Source organism: Parasteatoda tepidariorum, chromosome 5 (genome assembly GCF_982258835.1).
Source record: "Parasteatoda tepidariorum strain Cologne lab strain chromosome 5, Ptep-v5.0, whole genome shotgun sequence".
Taxonomy (NCBI): domain Eukaryota; kingdom Metazoa; phylum Arthropoda; class Arachnida; order Araneae; family Theridiidae; genus Parasteatoda; species Parasteatoda tepidariorum.
The window spans coordinates 68721433-68740662 of record NC_141759.1 but is presented as its reverse complement, the minus strand read 5'-3'; the positions used below and the strand labels follow the sequence as shown (position 1 = coordinate 68740662).

At 26.6% G+C, this 19230-nt stretch overlaps 1 protein-coding gene across 2 annotated transcripts in view; it reads left to right on the top strand.

The window, feature by feature from the left end:
• The first annotated feature begins 570 nt into the window (after positions 1-570).
• Positions 571-19230, top strand: part of LOC107444682 (uncharacterized) — a 165219-nt gene continuing 146559 nt past the window's right edge. The window contains exon 1 of one of the 2 annotated variants that reach the window (XM_016058907.4): positions 571-1754. In XM_016058907.4, the coding sequence (XP_015914393.2) occupies positions 1573-1754 (182 nt within the window). In that variant the 5' untranslated portion in view covers positions 571-1572. The remainder of the gene's footprint in view (positions 1755-19230) is intronic. The other variant, XM_016058902.4, reaches the window with a different exon arrangement.

The following is a 19230-nucleotide window of genomic DNA, read 5'->3' as shown; positions in this document are numbered from 1 at the left end:
AAAAATTTTTTTTTCAAATTTTATACTCCAATTGATAAGTGCCTGATTTAGATATTATTAGTTTTACAATTGTTTTAATGATTTTATTTAATATGAATTTTAATAATTTTCACCTGCAATTATGTGGATACGTGGCTCAATAATAATCCATAATGAGAAAAAATTAGTTTCAAATTTTTTATACTCGATTTTATAAGTGCCTGATTTTTTCTATCTGTTTAAACAGTATTATTTAAGATAACTTCCATTAATTTTTTTAAAAAAATAGCTTGTCAACATTGATTCAATTAAGATAAAACTATTTATTAAAACAACTTATCAAACTCCTCTATGAAATAGTTCTCAGCAATATGTATTTGTTACATCTTTCAATAATACCCACCTACATTTAGACAGATACGCGAGCCGATGTTAATCCATGATGAAAAAAAAAATTCCGCTTCAATTTTTTATACCCTCCTTCTGCCCAGAGTCATCTCATCTCTGGATATTTTTTTAACATCCCGTATCCTCGAATCCCAACCCCAGGGAGATCTGAGGGGTAGGGTAGCGGGGGGTCGGGTCATATATATAGGGAACAACGTTAAAAAAAATGGTAATGTTTTTTGTTGAGCCCGTACCCAAGGGGCAGACTAGCGCACTCCCGGAAAGTTTTATAAGAACTTTGGCAGAGAAAAATTCGAACAGGCTGGTTGCGACGAAAAAGTTTTCGGCATACTATCAGATATCCTTTTCTCAAAGTTTAATGGGTCAGCAACTCCTTAATCAGCTAAAAACAATGCAAAGATCTAAAGTGTAAACAATAAATGTTTTTGATATTAGAGAAAGGTAGTTAGTTGTGGTTTCAGCCGCAACTAGGAAGTTTTTCGCTGCAGAACTTTCCTTCTCATTTACCCTATCTTTGGATTGTTTTTCATTAGTGAAAAAGATTTTTTTAAAGAAAACTTTCTAGGATTTTGTGCATTTTTGGATTTTCTAATGCTGTTCATGGTTTTCATCATTTTTAACAATTAAATTACAAAACTTCAAAAGCTTGTTGCAAGAGATATTTAAACGAACTTTAATGGATTGATAAAAGCCTATTAAAAAAAAAACTCTGATTTTTTGACATTTGAAAAAAAAACTTTAGTACTGAACCATGATAAATGTTGAAGTGTGGACTAAGAGATTTTCTGACATTTTTTTAAATTTTGTGGTTGAAACTGATTTGGATTATTCCAAGAATTCCCGTGGAACAACAGAATTCAAAATAAACTATAAGGAAATAGCACTCATCTCTGTTAAAGATTTATGGAATAATTCTATTGCATGAAACAATTTTAACAAGCACGCATATATGAGATAAATTCAGTGATATTTTTCCTATATCTATATTAGTAAAAAATTAAAATCACACTTTAAAGACCTTCTGGTTACACATTTAAACGCCATTTTTCAGAAAAGAAGTGCATCAAGAACTTAAACAATTATAAGTCATTTACTTTTCAATCAAACCAACTCTTTAGATTACAGAGTTGTAGTTTTGAAAAATATTATATAATATATTTGAATAATTACTTTTAAATTCACAATATGGAGAGAAAAGATAGAAGAAAAAAGCACAAAAAGACTGGACATAACAAGCAGGAGAGGAAGAAGTCTCCACAGGGTCGTACGAAATCTAATCATGGTCAAAGACGAGATGAAACCAGAGTTCAAGAAGTATACACGATACACTCATCTGAATCAGAAAAATCTTCTACTTCACCTGAGCGGTAAGCATATTTTCAAAAGCTACTTCTACAGTTAAAAAGACAAATTTATCTTAAAATCAATGTAAAGAGAAAAATTCTATAAAAAAAAACTTATGTTCAAAATAGATATTAAATTTCAACAACTTTTAAATTAATGTCTTAAAAAAATTTTTTATCGAAAAATATGCTATGTTATTGTATTTAAAATATTTTAAAGCAAAAAGAAGGAACATTTTATTTTAGAAAACGATTCTATAGAAGACACTATTTCGCTATCGTTTTCTTATTTTAAAATTAGTTTATGCAGAAATTATGATATTCAAAGGTATGCTTTTGATAAAAGTATAATTTCGCAGCAGCATTTCCTGTATTGCTTAAACTTTTAAAGCTATTTTTTAAAAAGTTTATTTAACAAGAATACAAAGATAGGAGGCATTTTATAATTTATTCCGTACTTTATATTACGCATCAGTACATTTATTTGGCAGATGATTAAAAAAAAAGTCAGACGATAAATAGAAATCTTAATTTCAAATTTAATATAACTTTTTCTGGCTTAAAAAATGAATTCATAAGAAAGTATAATTAAACTATCTTTGAGATGCATTATATTAAATTAAAAAAAGTTTTTTCTTTAAATTTAAAAGATTGAAATGTTGACGAAAATTACAAAAAATGAAACCAGTAGTTTTTTTTAAAAATATTTTAGGCATTAATGAATTTTTTTTTATCTTAATGAAACGTTTATTAACGATTTCACATAATTTGAAATAATTAATAAATGAAAAAAAAATATTGGAGTGTTAATATTTTAAGGAAAAAAATTCAAACGATATTAACTTCTTGTAAACTTCAACTGCATTATACCATTTTTTCATTCGGTAGAGTTAAATGTTGGAACATATGATTTTGATTCGTGACAATTAGTTTAAACGTGAAAAAAGAACTTATATATTTATAGCAAAAGTAAAATTAACTGCAATAGCAATAAAATAGACAGACCTGAGAACGAAAATATAATTATGGAACATGTACTTATGGTACTTTTCTTAAAATGTCTTCAAATTTGATGCGTGATTGTCGGAACAAAGAATAGTTTCTAAAATGTTGGAGACAGGTAATTTTTCAACTAATTAATTTAATTTTGAATTATTTTAAAACTAATTTCAATAGTAATAAATACACAGGCATCAGAAAAAAAATTATGGAACATGTGATTCCGTTATTTTTCTTAAAAAGTCTTCAAATTTGATGTGTGATTGCCGAAACAGAGAATAGTTTCTAAACAGTTGAAAACAGCTAAAAATTTCAAGTTTTACATTTTTCAAGATTCTTTTTTAGTTTCTTGCTTATTATGCAAGAATCGAAAAAAAGAAAAACGATATGAAAATATTACGTTTTACTCGTTATTTTGCAAATGAAATTATTTTTGTTCAGTAAATACAATTTTAACAAAATCAGGAGTTTGATAAAAAATACTTTTTTTTAATATTTTTTATCAATTATTCTACATTGTATACATTTAATGTTATGTGCTGCGAATTTGAAATAACATTTTATATAAGAGAACAAAGAGCAGTTGTTTGCGTTTAAAAAAGCACACAATAATTGAGTCAACTAAATATTTATTTATACATTTTTATTTATACTTTTTTATTCATACATTTTTATTTAATCAACATTATATTGAAAGAAGATTCCTATTTCAGTACATTTTGGTCTCTATTATTTGAAAATTGTTACTGAAGAACAATTTATTATTTCTAATGGAAACAAATATATTTTTCAAATTTTTCTTATTTATGTTATGTTTGTCCGAAAATTTCTATACATTGCACAACTCCACAGTTAATGTTCATTTTCAACTTATTCTAAAGTTATAATTGAATTATATTATCTAATTATTTGCATACATTATTCCATAAAAATAAATTTTAAAACTTGTTTTGTGAGGCAAATTTTTACTCAATTCTTAAAGAATTTGTTCAAGCAAAATTTTAAAATTGTATAAGCAAAGTTAATATCTGAATCAGGTTTCTTCAAATTTTAAATTAATTAAGCAATAATTTCAGTTAAATCTATAAATTTGTATTTATTATAAAAAATATTATTTTAGCAAAAATTTTATAGATTATTTTATATTGTTTCGTATTATTTTGTATAAAGCATTCAGGCAATTATTTTAGTAAATAAAGAATATGATATTCAATATTTTTATGGTAACAATGAAACAGAAGATATATATTGTACAACAATTACAAAAACTATAAAAACAAAGGTTTATAAAAAATAATGTAAGGAGCATTAATGACATGCTTCACATTATATCAAACTTGCTTTCTATTCCATTCTTTCGGAACTTTACTCAAGTTTCTGGCACGTTTGAGATTTCTGCAAATTAAAAAAACTTAAACAGTTATTTATGCTAAAAATCGAAGTTACCATTGCCAGTAAAAATTTTATTTTCAGTACAAATTGTTATTACATTAGATTGTTTTGCAGAAATTTACATAGAGTAGTGATGATACAACTTCAACGAACAAAAAAATACTGCCTTCTATAATCCTACTATGACAACTAGAAAGAAAAGCTTCATTGTTCAAAAATTACAAAACTATATAAATGATAAATGCAAAGCCAGTGTGATAAATTAATATTGTTAAGCTTCTTGTTACATTGGGTAGCTTTATGATAACGTAATGCAATAAAGTAAATGTAATAAAATTCATAATACTTATTAAATGATATTAGCAAATTAAAAGGTTGTGTTACAATTTCTCAATTAAAGGAAGTTGTTGGTATACATTTTAATACAGCACAGCATGCAATATTTAAACTATGGAAACAAACTAGATAGAGAATATTAATAATACAATAATTTAAAAAAATGCATAAAATGATTCATAAAAGTCAATATAATGAATTAATAATGACAAGTTTCACTTTCCATTACATTTCAAAGTAGTTTTTTGATCATTTTATAAAGCTATGAAACTCATAATACTTTTCGATAACAAAAAATTATTCAGAAATTAGTAGGTTATGGTACACTTTCTTTTTCAAAAAAATTTAGTGGCATACATTTTAATAGCCTACTTTTAAAACTTCACAGCTGTTTAAGTTTGGGCGGTTCAAATACTTCCTTTATGAACTTGAAGAGCCAATCTGATTACCGCTACACACAGAACGCTCGCTGCGTGATTGGCTGATCATTATTAACGACTAACTACACTCTGTATGACTTCTAAAAGCTTAAATTTTTTTTAAGTTACGCTAAAAAATTAAAAATTATTATATATAAATAAATTTTCTCCATTTTTTAAAATTTTTTTAATTTTTGAAATAGTAATGTGGTAATTAAATAATTATCATTGAACATAAAAATTAGGTTTAGGTTCTTTTTTATAGATATAATAGATCTTAAAAGTCTTTTTTATAGATATATGTAAAAATGCATTTTAAAAATATAAAACTGTATATGTTTTTACGATAAATTTATTTCAAACATGCATATTCGTTGGCTTTTAATATGTGATAAACTCTTGTTATTTGCATATAAAATACTAAAGACGATTTTTGGAGAAATAAAATGATCCTATTTAATAAAATATTCAAAATTTCTTTTTGAGTTTTGTTTACAACCACGGAATTCTTTCTTTTAAACATTTATTTTGATACTTTTAGATTGCTCAAAGTGCAAGTTTTTTTTCCGTAAACATAAATTTGGAAAAAGTTACCGAAAAAAAAAACATTTACATGGTAAAGATATTTGAATGGCAATGCATTGGCATTAAAACTCGCCTGTTATCTATAATTTTCTTACTACCATTATATCATATGTTCTCTAAGAGATTAAAGATGTATCTTCTTAATATACTTTTTCTGCTCTCTCAAAATAGCAAAACAGGAATATCAAAAAATTTCCTCTAAATCTCGTAATTTTAAAACATACATTCATAAATTCTTAAGAAATGCTGAAAAATCCGTATTTTTGTAACAAATTACAGAAATTGGCAAAAGAGTCTATCATATTATTATAATTTTTAGTCATTTAATAAGCAAAATTATTTATGAATTTTTTAATGTACGAACTTGTGCTACATAAATCATTTTTTCCAATTTTTCTCTGTTAAATCACAAATAATTATGCTATCTATTATTTTTAAAAAAACAGTTATTATTTAATTACTTTTTGCATATGTTTCTTGCGAACTGGTTTACTGAAAGTTTTCAAACTTTTTATGAAAGGAAAATGACTTATTTTTTTATTCTTCATGCTTAGAAGTTTCCATTTATATCCATTCTCACAGCGTCATTTTTTGCACAATAAATTGAATCTTGCTGACGTAAAAGGAAGTTAAATTGTTGATATGAAAGAAAAGGCAAAAAGAAAGCAATTTATTTTTCAAAAAAACAGCCAATCTTTTTAAAACCAAAATTTTGATTATTCGCAATTATTGTACTTCTTTTTTTTGCACATGAAAGAGAAAAAAATTCTGTTAAAATTACCGTACTGTATGGTAGTAACATTTCCGGGGGAAAAACCCATAATTCTTCTTAAAAAATCCAAAATATATTGTATTTAAACCATTTATTTGTTAATTTCTCCGTTCAGCTAAAATTTTGGTTTTCAAAATAAAAGTTCTTATTACTAAACATTTAGTTAAAAACACAAAACATAAAAGTTAATTAAACTGAATGAATGATTTTCATGCCATGCTCTAAGAAATCATAATACAATTACCAAATTGCACAACCCCTAATTTTATCATATATTTTAAAATCACCATATTACCAAAATGCTTCGGTAAAAATTACTGAGCTTTTTGGTGTTCAGATAGAGTCAGAAACACGATATATTTTACCATATTCTGGTAGTTCTTACCGTATTTTTTTCTCAGTGCATTGACAATAATTTTAAATTTTAAGGCAATGAAAATAGTATTCTCTTTCTTCATGCATAGAAAATGTCAAAAATAACATAAGTAGGAACACATTTTTTGCTAAAATAAAGTTGTCTTTCTCTTAATTTTGTCCAGTTTCTTGAGGAAAAAGCTATCACGATCAATTGCGTGTCAAAAAGATACTCATCGACTTTTATTTTATACGCCATGGGAATCGAGTTTCCGACATTTGATACGTTACCCAACATGTGCACGATGTTACGAAGTACTCTTAGTGGCCAATTAAATGTGAAAGTAGAAATTCATTGAGGTTCTTTTAGGGCCACTTTAGCTTTATAATGTGGCATGTATCCATAAAAGTTTCACGAATCCCAGGTCATATTTCACCAAAAACTTGAAAAACCCATTTGTTTTGTAAAGAAGTGACTTTATTATATATGGCATGATTTCAATACTCCAACTTTTTTGTAATTTTTAAAAATCTAAATTCTAATCCTACATGATTGATCAAATAAATAAAAATGATCAAATATTATATAGTTCCCTTGAGTTATAAGGAATTGAAATTATCAGCATTATCACAAATAAATTTCAATATTCTTCTTTCGCTGTTTTGTATAGTTTGTTTAGTTTTTCTTATGAATGACACTATAAGTGCGAGAGGTTCACAAATGCCTTCCAATGGCGAGCGCTTGTCCTTTCATTAAAGATAATTAACATTTTTTTTTTAATAGGAAAAAAAATACAAGTTTTTCAATGTATACTTATTTTATATTTACATATTATGATTTATTACGTTTTATAATTTGTTACATGATTACATATTATGATTTATATTTACATACATTTTATATTCTGTATTTGCTTATTATGATGGTATTTCGCCAACCGAGAATTTCGATACTCCTTGTCGGGCATATCTGCTGCTATGACAGCCAATCTGTAGAAAATAACAGTTTAATATTTTATTGAAATATTCATTACGTTAAATATTTTCGAATCGAGATTCTTAAACTCAAGCAATTAAATTGTCTGCTGTTCACCAGCAATAAAATACTTTATTTGACTAATAGAAGCGTGTATTTACAGTTTGACAAAATTATTTTAGGTGTTAACCATTTTTCGTGTTCACTTCAAATGTCGAAGAATCCATTAATGAGAATTAAACTTTTTAGATTTTGCATAAATTTTCTTTCTTAAAAAACGTATTTCATAATGGATAAAAACAGTATTTTTCATGGTTATTAATTTTTTTTACGTTTAAATTAGTTTCGAAACATTTCAATTGAAATTAAACATGAAAACGAAAAGGTACTGATGACTACTAACACTAATGATTATTGCGGGTATAAAAAAAAATTGTCAAAATTAAAATGCAGAAATTTTTTAAAAAAAATTTTGTTTAATAAAGACGTTTGTTCAACCATGCTGCATACTATTGATGCGACAATAATTATAAATGTTTAAAGGCAGTAAACGTTCTGCTAACATTACCTTTAAAATACTATATTTATAATTTGTAAACTAACTAACTAAATAAATACGCAAATAAAACACTTTAAGCAAAAATCTCACTTAGGTAACGACATATCACTTATTTCGAAAGGAAAAATTCTAATGGGGAAGTCACTCAAATTACGTAAGGGGATAAAAAAAAATGAAAGTTTCCCTCTGATTTTTTTATGTTCCCGACCCCACACCTTTTTTTCCACTCATCGAAAAAAAAAAATTTGGGGGGCTTTTCCTTGCAATTCTAATTCGAAGATGGTTCTGCCATCTAGTGGGCACATCAGTAGTTAATTTCAGTCAATGTTTAATTGGAAAATAAAATTTAAAAAAAAAAAAATTATAATAATAATAATAACTCCTTAAAAACATAGATTTTTTTAAAAAAAAAACTAGATTCCTTATGGTTAGTCAACAAGCATTCTTTTTTAATTCCTTTTCCTCTTGAAATAATTAAAAAAACAGACTTTTCAATAATACAAACTCTTCAGTTTCAGTTTTATTTTCATAATTTTTGTTAAGGTTTAAAATTCTTATTAATTTATTTTATTAATAAACTTATGTTCTCTTATATTAAAAACAATTGTCATTTCACTTATGATTTACAAATAAATAAAAATTTATTATTTCCATTAAGATTAATTTAAAAGAAAAACTTAGATTAATAGATTTATTATTTTCAACAATGAACTAAAATTTCATTACATTTTTCATGTAAAATAATATGTTTGTTTTGAATAATAAGAAAAATCTGAACACGACTTTTAGGGTGTCAGAAATTATTCCCAAAAAATGACATTTATTCAAAATTTGAACCTATAGACTAGGAATTCTCATATGATGTAAGTAAAATTTATAAAAAACAACAACATTATTTTAAGTTATTTTACGAATAGCTATCAGAGATAGGCTTCAAAAAGTATACGAATTATAGTCGGATCTTCCACTTAGATTAGTTCGTTTATTGTTAGAAGGCAATGCAAGATAATCTACGTATTAATAATAATAATCGCAAGATAATCTATGTATAAGAATATTAAAGCAGTAAGAGCTTAAAATTAAACTAAACATAATTTATTATTTTTTTCTTCATATTTTAAATTCTCTTAGAAATTTTTAAGTTATAAAAAATAACTATAAAAAATAATAATAGTTAATAATTATTAAAATTTAATGTCAATATCAAATGTCGTTTGATTTGAACTAATTTTTTTACTCTTATTAATTCTCCACTTGACAATTCAGAAAGAAAACAACGTGCATTGCAGGAAAACTGTATATCGTAACGTGAATTGATTTCGTTGATGATCTATGGTGGAATTGAAACGTAACCAATTCAGCTTTAATTAATAGAATTATTCATGTACAAAAATAATAATTTACATTTACAAGAGCCCATTTCAGCAATTTATTAGTTTATTTTTTTCTTCGTATTTTGTATTCCCTTAGAAAATTTTAAAGATATAAAAAATGATTGTAAAACAAATAATAATAGTTAATAATTATTAAAATTTAATGTCAATAAAATTCAAACAGAAAAAAACAGTTCAGGGGAACTGTATCTTATTTGTTTTTCATTATTTCCTGTGGTTTACTAATCACGTTGTGTAATAAAATTTATTGTCTTTTTTTATTAATTTTGTATTCAAACAATAATGAACAGTACATTTTTGTTTTCTCCTTTTTTTGGATATATTTATAATTAAAGAAAGAAAAAGAAGAATATAGATTAAATCATATTATCTGAAAATTCCCTTTGCTTCGTTAATAATATATGACAGTTAAAGAGCTAAAAAAAGGAAGATAAAGGAAGATTGATTTAGGAAAGTAAAAAGAAAGAAAAAATTGAATAATGCTCAAATTAATTTGTGCAAACGATATTCTAAGTAAACAAAAACATACTATCTCTAAAACATACTATCTTTAAATAAACTTTTTGTGTGTGTGTGGCAGATTTGGTTTTCTGAGTCGCAAACTATTGGGGGTTGCCACAATCTGGGAAAAATGGTCCTAATAGTTTGGTCTGGAGGGTGGTATAAGGTTTAGGCCCCTTAATCTTGCGTATGTCGTATATTGCGTATTACCCTTTTAGCGTACTTCACCATATCTCAAGAATTTTTTAAACATATCGAAACATTTTTATACTCAATCATAAATTCCGTTTATTCAAAGATAATCCTGTGCAAACAATGATTTTTAATGATTTTTCAGCATTTTTTAAAATTTTATTTAATATTAGTTGAAAAATTTGTAATTCCAAAGTATAAAAAGTTTTGCGTAGTTTAAAAGAATGTAACTTTATAAGGCGAAATATGAAATTTGAACTAAATCAGTCGAATCGTTCCTAAAACATCGAATTTTAAATATACTTCTTTAAAATTTAATTTCTCAGGGACTATTCGTCAAATTTCGCTCAAATTTTGTAGTTTGCCTTATGCATGTAAAAAAAAAAACGACCATAACTTATATCGCCTGCACAAATTAATTACCATATTTGAGGTCACCCCTCGAACCATTAAGATTTAGTTGCAGTACGTGGAAATCCGATCTTTAGATCAAAAGTTTTTCAGGGAGTTTCGATTCTTCCTTTCTTTTTTTAACATTGCACGATACTTTAATAATAAAAATGTAATTATAAATTTAAAGTACATTTATAAATTTTAATAATTGAAGTATATTTGTGTTCAGAGTTATGTTTGTGAGCTGTTTAAAATGAAATAGAGTCATTTCGATACGTTTTGAAGATTTTATTGTATTTTTTTAAGCTCTTACTTTTCTTTTTTCATACGTTTCTTTAATTCTTTGGTGCAAATAAAAGTAAATTTTAATTGCATTTTAGGCATCGATTGAATATTTAATATTATTAGTTTATTATTATAGTTTTTCTCACTGTTTTATTCTGAGTTTAGAATAAATTGTACTTTCAAAAATCAACTCTTTATGTACGATAAATTTAACAATTATTTTTGAAAAACTTGTTTATGATGTTTCAACGAAAAAAAAATTTTTTTTTTGAATTATTATTCACATATTCGACTTCAGGTTTATGTCAAATAGCAGAATTTTTAGGTCAATCAGAAGAAATTTAATAACGTAAAAAATATCTCCAACAGAGCTTTTGCCATTAATAAGAAAATAGAAATTGTTACTTTGAATATTTTCTTTTTTTCATTCACCTTTCGTTTGATAACAAAATTATCAGTCATTATATTAACTCTCCTTTAAAAAAACTATTTTTCAAGTTGAACGATGTCTAATTTAAACCACTCAAAATGTATGTTATAACAGTTAGGTTTTAACAAAATTCCCTAACTAATAAAAGAATGTTTTTGGACTTCCAATCTTAAAACATAACTGTACGTTATTTAATATCTGCGTGAAAATTACTACCAATTTTTTCAGGTAATTTATTTCCGTGGTGTACGTCAAATTTATCCAAATTGTAATTAGTTAAAACTATTTCGTGTAGGAATGTTTGAAAAAGATTCTTTTTGTCTTATTGATTAATAATAGTCATTTAATTTTTTCGGAGACTCATTCAATCTAATCAGAGATTTAATTATGACTTTTTAATTTATTGGCTAGGTAACTTTGACCTAAATCAACACTTTTACGCAATATCTTTTAAATTATTATTATTTTTTTTTTATGTTTCATTTACATGATAAAAATGACATATTTTGTTTTAACACTATGCGTATAATTTTTGATGAAAAAAAAAGTAGGCTCACAATTTTTATTTGACTCCTACATGCCAGACCAGTGCAGTTATTATAATCATTATTATTTTTTAATATTATATGATGTGTACATTTTTAGGATGGAAAAATAAAATATTTTGAACAATTAATTAATGATAATTTTATCACATTTGCCAGAAATTGCATACCTGATCATGTCTTCTTTTCATTAAATAGTTTAAATATTTTTATTTTTGACGAGGAAAAATTGTATGGTGTAAGTCTAATTTCGTCACATATCGCTCTGAAATCATTTTAACCATTTTATGACAAATTGGAGAATAATTATGACAATTTCGTCGCATATCGCCCTGAAATCCTTTTACCCATTTTATGACAAATTGGTGCACAATTATGACAATTTGGTGAATACGAAAGACTAATTTCGTCACATATCACCCTGAAATCATTTTAACCATTTTATGACAATTTGGTGAATAATTATGACAATTTGGAGAATACTAAAGTCTAATTTCGTCACATATCGCCCTGAAATCATTTTAACCATTTTATGACAAATTGGTGAATAATTATGACAATTTGGTGTATACTAAAGTCTAATTTCGTCGCAGATCGCCATGAAATCAATTTAACCATTTTATGACAATTTGGTAAATAATTTTGCTTGTAATGCAAACGGATAAAACGGCGTGCATAATACTTCCGATGAGGCCCCCTGATTCCCACACTCTTAAAATTCGATTAAGTAAAAATTATTCTTTTTGAATTCGCTACACGAGGCCAGCAACGAGTTCATTTTGAAGCCTTTCCAAAAAAACATGAATGAAAAAAAAATGGCAAAAGATTCCACAAACTTCAAAGTGTTACCGCAGCTAAATCCTAAATATAAAAAAAAAAGCCTCAATGGTCCAGAGGAAAGGTGAAAGTGGTGCGCTGAGGGAAATGGGTGTAAAAAGGGGATTTTCAAAATGAAAGTGAAAGGAAAGGGAGGTAAAAAAAATAATAAAAACGAAAATGGGCCAAGGTCGTCCCATCCAAAATACATCCCCCTTTTTTGGTGTCGATTTATTTTTATCGTATCTGTCAGAATAGCGGATCATATGGGATCCGAAAAAATCAATAATCGACTTGTATGGGAAGGGAATAAGAAAAAATTAGAATTTAAAAATGAACATCAATGTATATATTTTTTTTCCTGATGTAAACGAATCCCACGAATCTAGATAACAGTTACCAAAGTGATCTAAAGAAATGGAATAGACCGTGTTTTCCTTCCTTTTGTAGAAATCTATTGATTTGTGTAGAAAACATGCTATAAAAAATTAAATTCAAATGACAGATGGCATCTTCAGGTGGCCAAGTATCATTTCATTTAAATTTATAGCTTTCAATAAGTTGGTATTATAATGCGTTCTCCAAAACTTTTGTCTTAATATAACCTCAATATAGATATTCTCAACACAAACTTTTGTTTCAATATAGACCTCAATATACATATTCTTAATAATAAATGTAGCTTACATAAAAATGAATTCTCGTTGATAAAAGTAGTGCAATTATAACATTGTTTTCTCTTTGTGCTGAAAACAGGAATTCACTCCATAGTTGAAAAGTATCCATAGTTGAAAAAGCAAATTTTTTATAAAAACGATACTCACTTTTTTTAATGACTGCAAGAATTTTTCTTGTCAAAATCTATTGTATTGGTCATTTTTTTAAATTTTTTTTCCTACGTAGCATTTTAAGTTTCCTGAAATTGATGCACTCAAACTGTGGTAAAAAGTACTGGCACTCAGGGTGCCGGTACTTTTTACCGCAAAATTCATTTTTGCCGGAACATGTTAGGGAACAAAAAATTTTATATATAATAAATTTAATAGTAATAATTATCTTAAAATCACTTTATCACTTTAATTAAATTAACATTAATGCAAAAATTACGTTATATTAACGGTAAAGATGGATTTTACGGATGATGCACCCAAAGAACCGGTACTTTATACCGTAGTTTGATCGGGAATTTTTGTAGTGCTGTGTGTATCGCCCAGAAATATAACATTTCTCTTCTGGTACCACAGGTATTATCTAATTGAAACTCACTTCATGTTACTATTGATCTATGACAACGTCTTATTAGTTCAAAAGTCACTAATAGTTCAAAATAGACAGCGGTTAGTTAGCAAGGGTTGCTGTGGATATATGAGCATAGCTTCTGAAATAATAAGTTAATTAATTTAATGAATATTTAGCAATAAATATATTTTTCAATTTTAACTCAATTATTCGAGAATATAGTTAATTAGCCCACATTTCCCTTAAAATGAATGACAAACAATAGTACTGATTGCACACTATACTTGTTGAATTTTCTAGAAGTATTCACACAGATTTCCTTTATAACAGATTCATTTAAATAATCATTAAAAATCATTAATTAAAAAAACTTTTGAAATATGTATGATTTTGTTAAAATAACTTATGTAATCAATTAATTAAAAAATAAAACGCAAAGTTGATTGTATTAATAACTATTCTAATTTTCTACATTGTGAGTATAATTTAGCATACGAGGGAATGAATTCAATTCTTTTGATCATTTGACCAAATAAAGAAACAATCACCATTATAAGTATTATTGAATATAGATGCATCGACTTGTCTAACTGTTAAATGTGATTGTCTATAAAAAAATTTGAGAAAAAATTCAAATACACAAATCAACAAACCCATTTGCAGGTCGATCACTTCTACGCCCATTCTGTGAAACGAAACTTAAAAAAAAATATAGCCTAATGACCCTTAATATCTGCTTATATTTTTTTTAGACTCAAGGGCGCCATTTTTATAAATACTAATCCTTCATTCAAATTACTGTAACAAGTCTCACGGATTCAACGCTATTTTAGCCAGCCAGTCCAAAATAAATACTCACATCCCGAGATAATAATAACAATAAGCTTAATTCATCCGCAGAATCCTTTAAAAAGTAACCGCAAGAGGTCAAAGACAGAAAACCGCAAGTAAATGTCTCAAAATTGTGCGAAAGTGATGTTTTTTCCCTCATGCAGAGAATTCTTAATAGGTTTGTTGATAGAGATGAGCTCAATGTGCAATATTTTCGGTTGAGCACATTGCACAATTTCCATGAATTTAAATAAAAGGGTTTTTATCATTTGATTTCTTATCTAAAGCCGATGTAATCGATAGCATCTAGGAACTACAACTATTGATTATGAAGATATATAAAAATGCATATAATATCGATTCGATTTAAATACATATTTTATAAAATTGAATTCCTTTCAAAATATTCTAAAATAATACTGCAGAAATCAGAAATTCTTAATAAATAATAAAACGAAAAGTTTATATGAAGTGAGAATTGCTATTACAGTAACAATAAAGCCTCGTTTTCAAAAATTTTTGAAATTATCAAATAATAAAATAAACTGAATGTTATAAGTACGGAATATAAAATAACTCAGTTAGAAATTTTAGAGCGTGAACCATTATATTATTTAATTTTGCTTCAACCTCAGAATGGTGCTAAAGTTGAAGCATATTATCATACTTCTTTAACCGAATTACGAGATAGTATGGTTAAGCATGGGCAAAAACATTGTTCTGTTCTCAAAACATTGTTCTGTACTAAAAAACAGCAAATTTGCCTATTAATACTGTTTGCATTTTAAATCGGTAATTTTTCTGTGACATTCAATGAAAAGTTTCAAATAATGTTTAAAACAATAATTTGAATGATATGAGCCTAATATCAATTTTCAGTAAAACTGACTTCATTTTGAAACTCTAAAGCAGAAACTATATTAAAGATGGAAAAATAAAAATAAATCAATAAAAATAAAAAATTTAAAAAAAGACTTTCAAAATACATTTTTTGTTACGAGTTTACTAAAAAGGAGATAATAAAGTAAACTAAAAAAAAAGTTTATCAATATTACAACAAATACAAATAAATATGGCATAGCATTTACAAGGAGAAAATAATTCTACTAAAATTACCGTACTGTATTGTAATTGCATTTCTGTGTAAAAAAATGTTTCTGGTATTAAAAACAAAATATACGGTATTTATAAGATTCGTTTCGCAATTTTTCCGTATTTATAATAACGGTATTCCAGAAATTCTGATTTTCTAATTTATCGTTTTTATTGCAATACATTTAGAAAAAAATACAAGACTGAAAAGTAAATTTATCCGAATAAATAATTTTTATACCATATTCTACAATATCATGATTAAATTACCAAATTTTACCACATTTGATAAATTTTATCATACGTTATTAAAGCAAATTTCATTGTTAAGATTACCAAAATCACAAAATGACTTTGACAAAATGTATCGAGTTTTTTGGTGTTCCCAAAGAGTCAGAGAAGCAGTAAATTTTATCATATTTTGGCAGTTTTGACCATATAGTCTTTCTGAGTGTAGTAATTGAAATTGGTTAAAAGTGAATCGCATATTTAGTTATTGTAGTGTAGTAAATTGACAATTTAATAGTATAGTAAATAGACTTTCTTTTACCTCGTGAATCCGCCTTTAAATGCTTTGTAGCAGAACTCAAAACCTACTTATTATACTATCTATATACTCGAACTTCGAAATTTTATAATATAAAAAATAAATTATTTTTGATTTTCCTAATCTAGTTTTTTTAATGATTAAAGACGTTTTGACTCTCTTTATTTAATTTTATATTGATTACATTTTTCTTTACTCTCACGATTTAATTTTATAAGATTTAAATTTTTATTGAACTGATTTCATTACGGTTTAAATTTCTCATGACTTAATTCATTTTCTTCCCCATTTAATTTGAATGAATTTGAGTGAAAGGTAGGAATGTAACAAAATTATTTAAACACTAATGAACGATTTTTTATCTAGTTACATGAGAATAAAAAACCTAGCTGTCGCTAATGCATTTTGTTTAGTTACAATTCAAAAGCTAATTTCCATTTAAAACTCTACTGGATGTAAATAATTACCTTAATCAAAATAAACTCAGCAGTAGGGAAAGGAAATCAAATTAGATGGATATCAATGAAAGCGACGACACGGAGTGAAAGGGTTGAGTGAACGGGGGAAGAAAAAAAAGAAAGCTCCCTTGTAAATTTTTTTTCTCTCCACTCTCTTCCTTTAACAAAGTTGCTCTTCCATTTGAATAGAAAAAGAGACGATCGGGTTAGGGGGTCACGCGAAGGGGTTGATCTGTCAGGTGGCTATTTTTGTAATTTTTTGTTACTAAAGGAAGGGGGGACAGGAAGCAAGTGGGCGTCGGAACGCAGTGCTTGAAGTATTCTAAAAAAATAGAAGGGGCGTTGAAGTATTTGCACTGTTTCCCCCTTCCCTCGTAACCCATTACTCCCGGTCTATAACCCCATCGTTACAGCATGAGGTTTCTAAATGGAGAATTTTTTAGGTGGAGTTGATAGAGTTAAATGTAGATACAGACGAGAATGAATATGGAGTTATGTCGGTAGGGGTGATCTTTATCCGTGTAATTTGAATTGTTTTCTTTGTACTTAAATACTACTTTACTGTCAATGTAAAGGGAGTATCTATATACTGCATCAGGGAGAGAAATCACCAATATTTTACATTCATGAAACTATCGAACAATTTTTAAAATATTAACAAATGCAGCATTTTTGGTTACCAAAAACATAAAGGAATGAAGAACTTAAAAATTGAAACGTATTCTTTGGTATAATAATACTACATTAAAATAAGGTTGTCATGAGATTTCAGTATTTTCAGAAACAATGTTTCCCTAGGTGGAATGTGAGAGACCCAGCATTTTTTGCTCTTAATAGAAATAACATGCCATTACTTTGGTTTCAAAAAACTATGAGTCGCTCGATTGAGACTCGATAAAAACGTATATAGTTTAATTTAAAATTCAGCATACAAACGTTATTTCTCGCCATCAAAGTATGAAACTTATACGCCAGCATCAAATATTTGATCGCCTATGGCAAGGAAATTTCACGCCTGGTATTACTGTATACTTTTAAAATTAGTCACTCATCTCCAAGTTCGTGACACAGATCATACAAATTTAAGTCAATAAGTAAAATTCAAATAATTTTTTTTTTTTGGAATACACAAATTAATGCAGTATGGTGACTCTTTTAACAATTTTTTAAGCTATTTGACTGCTAAATGTCAAGTTAAATCAAATGTACAAATGATTAATTCTATAATAAATCTAGAACATAAAGCTATCTGAAAAAGAAATATGGAGACCGTACATTTATGAAAAAATATTGAAGAAATAATTATGTAATTTATTTAAATATCATGCGAAAATATCCTACTTTAAATAAATGTACCTTAAATTGGTAAATGTTGTAGTTGCTATTAATGTGAAAATGTTCCTGTTATCTCAGAAATCGATTATTCTGCCTTATAAAGATAACTCAATAAAATAAAAAATATCCTTCTTCTTATTTCAAAGTATGTATTAAACAAAATAAGAATGGAATGATTTTTTTATATATAATTTGTTGTGGTTATTTTAGATATCGGGACAAATACGTCAAAGTGTTTTTGCAATTGTTGTGTTCGAACTAAACAATATTATATGAAGATTATTACTAATCAATAATCATATTTTACAATTCAAGTTTCCTCTTCAAAGCATCTCGTACTGGGTCATAAATAAGGCAAAAGCCGTAGCATCTGCGCGTTAAGTAATACATAAGCCTTAGATGAACCGTAAACCATAGCATCCAATATAATAAAAATCCTAGTGCAAGATTTATAAATAAATATTTTAGAGTTTTATTTCGTGAAAATATTTTAAATGTGACATAAAATGTTGAAAAGGGAGTTGATTGTTATTTGATCAAATTTAAACAGATTCAAAAGCTATAAAAATGAATCTCACTGAAACTAAAGTCATATTTCCTGATTGAAAATTCATTTGCTTCAGAAATAAACAAATATGTAATAACAGTCGACATGTTTGAAGCACTTCAGAAAACATTTCGCTTCGGTGCATTCACGTAAGTCTTGAAAAGTTTAAAACATGTCGACTGTTATTTTATATTTACGCGAAAGTTTTCAATCAGGTTATATCTCACCGCTTCAGCGTTTCGGTATTACTTATTTACAGACATATTTGTTAAAATTATAACCTGTATGTTATTTCACATTTCGCCACCACATTCAAATTGGATTTTTTATGGGCAGAATTTTCAATCTTTTTTAATTAAAATATATTTTTAAATTTTATGTTTTTTCTCTTTAACACGTTCTTCATTCTCGTTTTAATTAGTACATGTAGCAATAAAGTTTCAAACATAATTCAAAGATATTCGAAGCTACTCTGAAATTACGTAGGTATACAAAACAAAGAG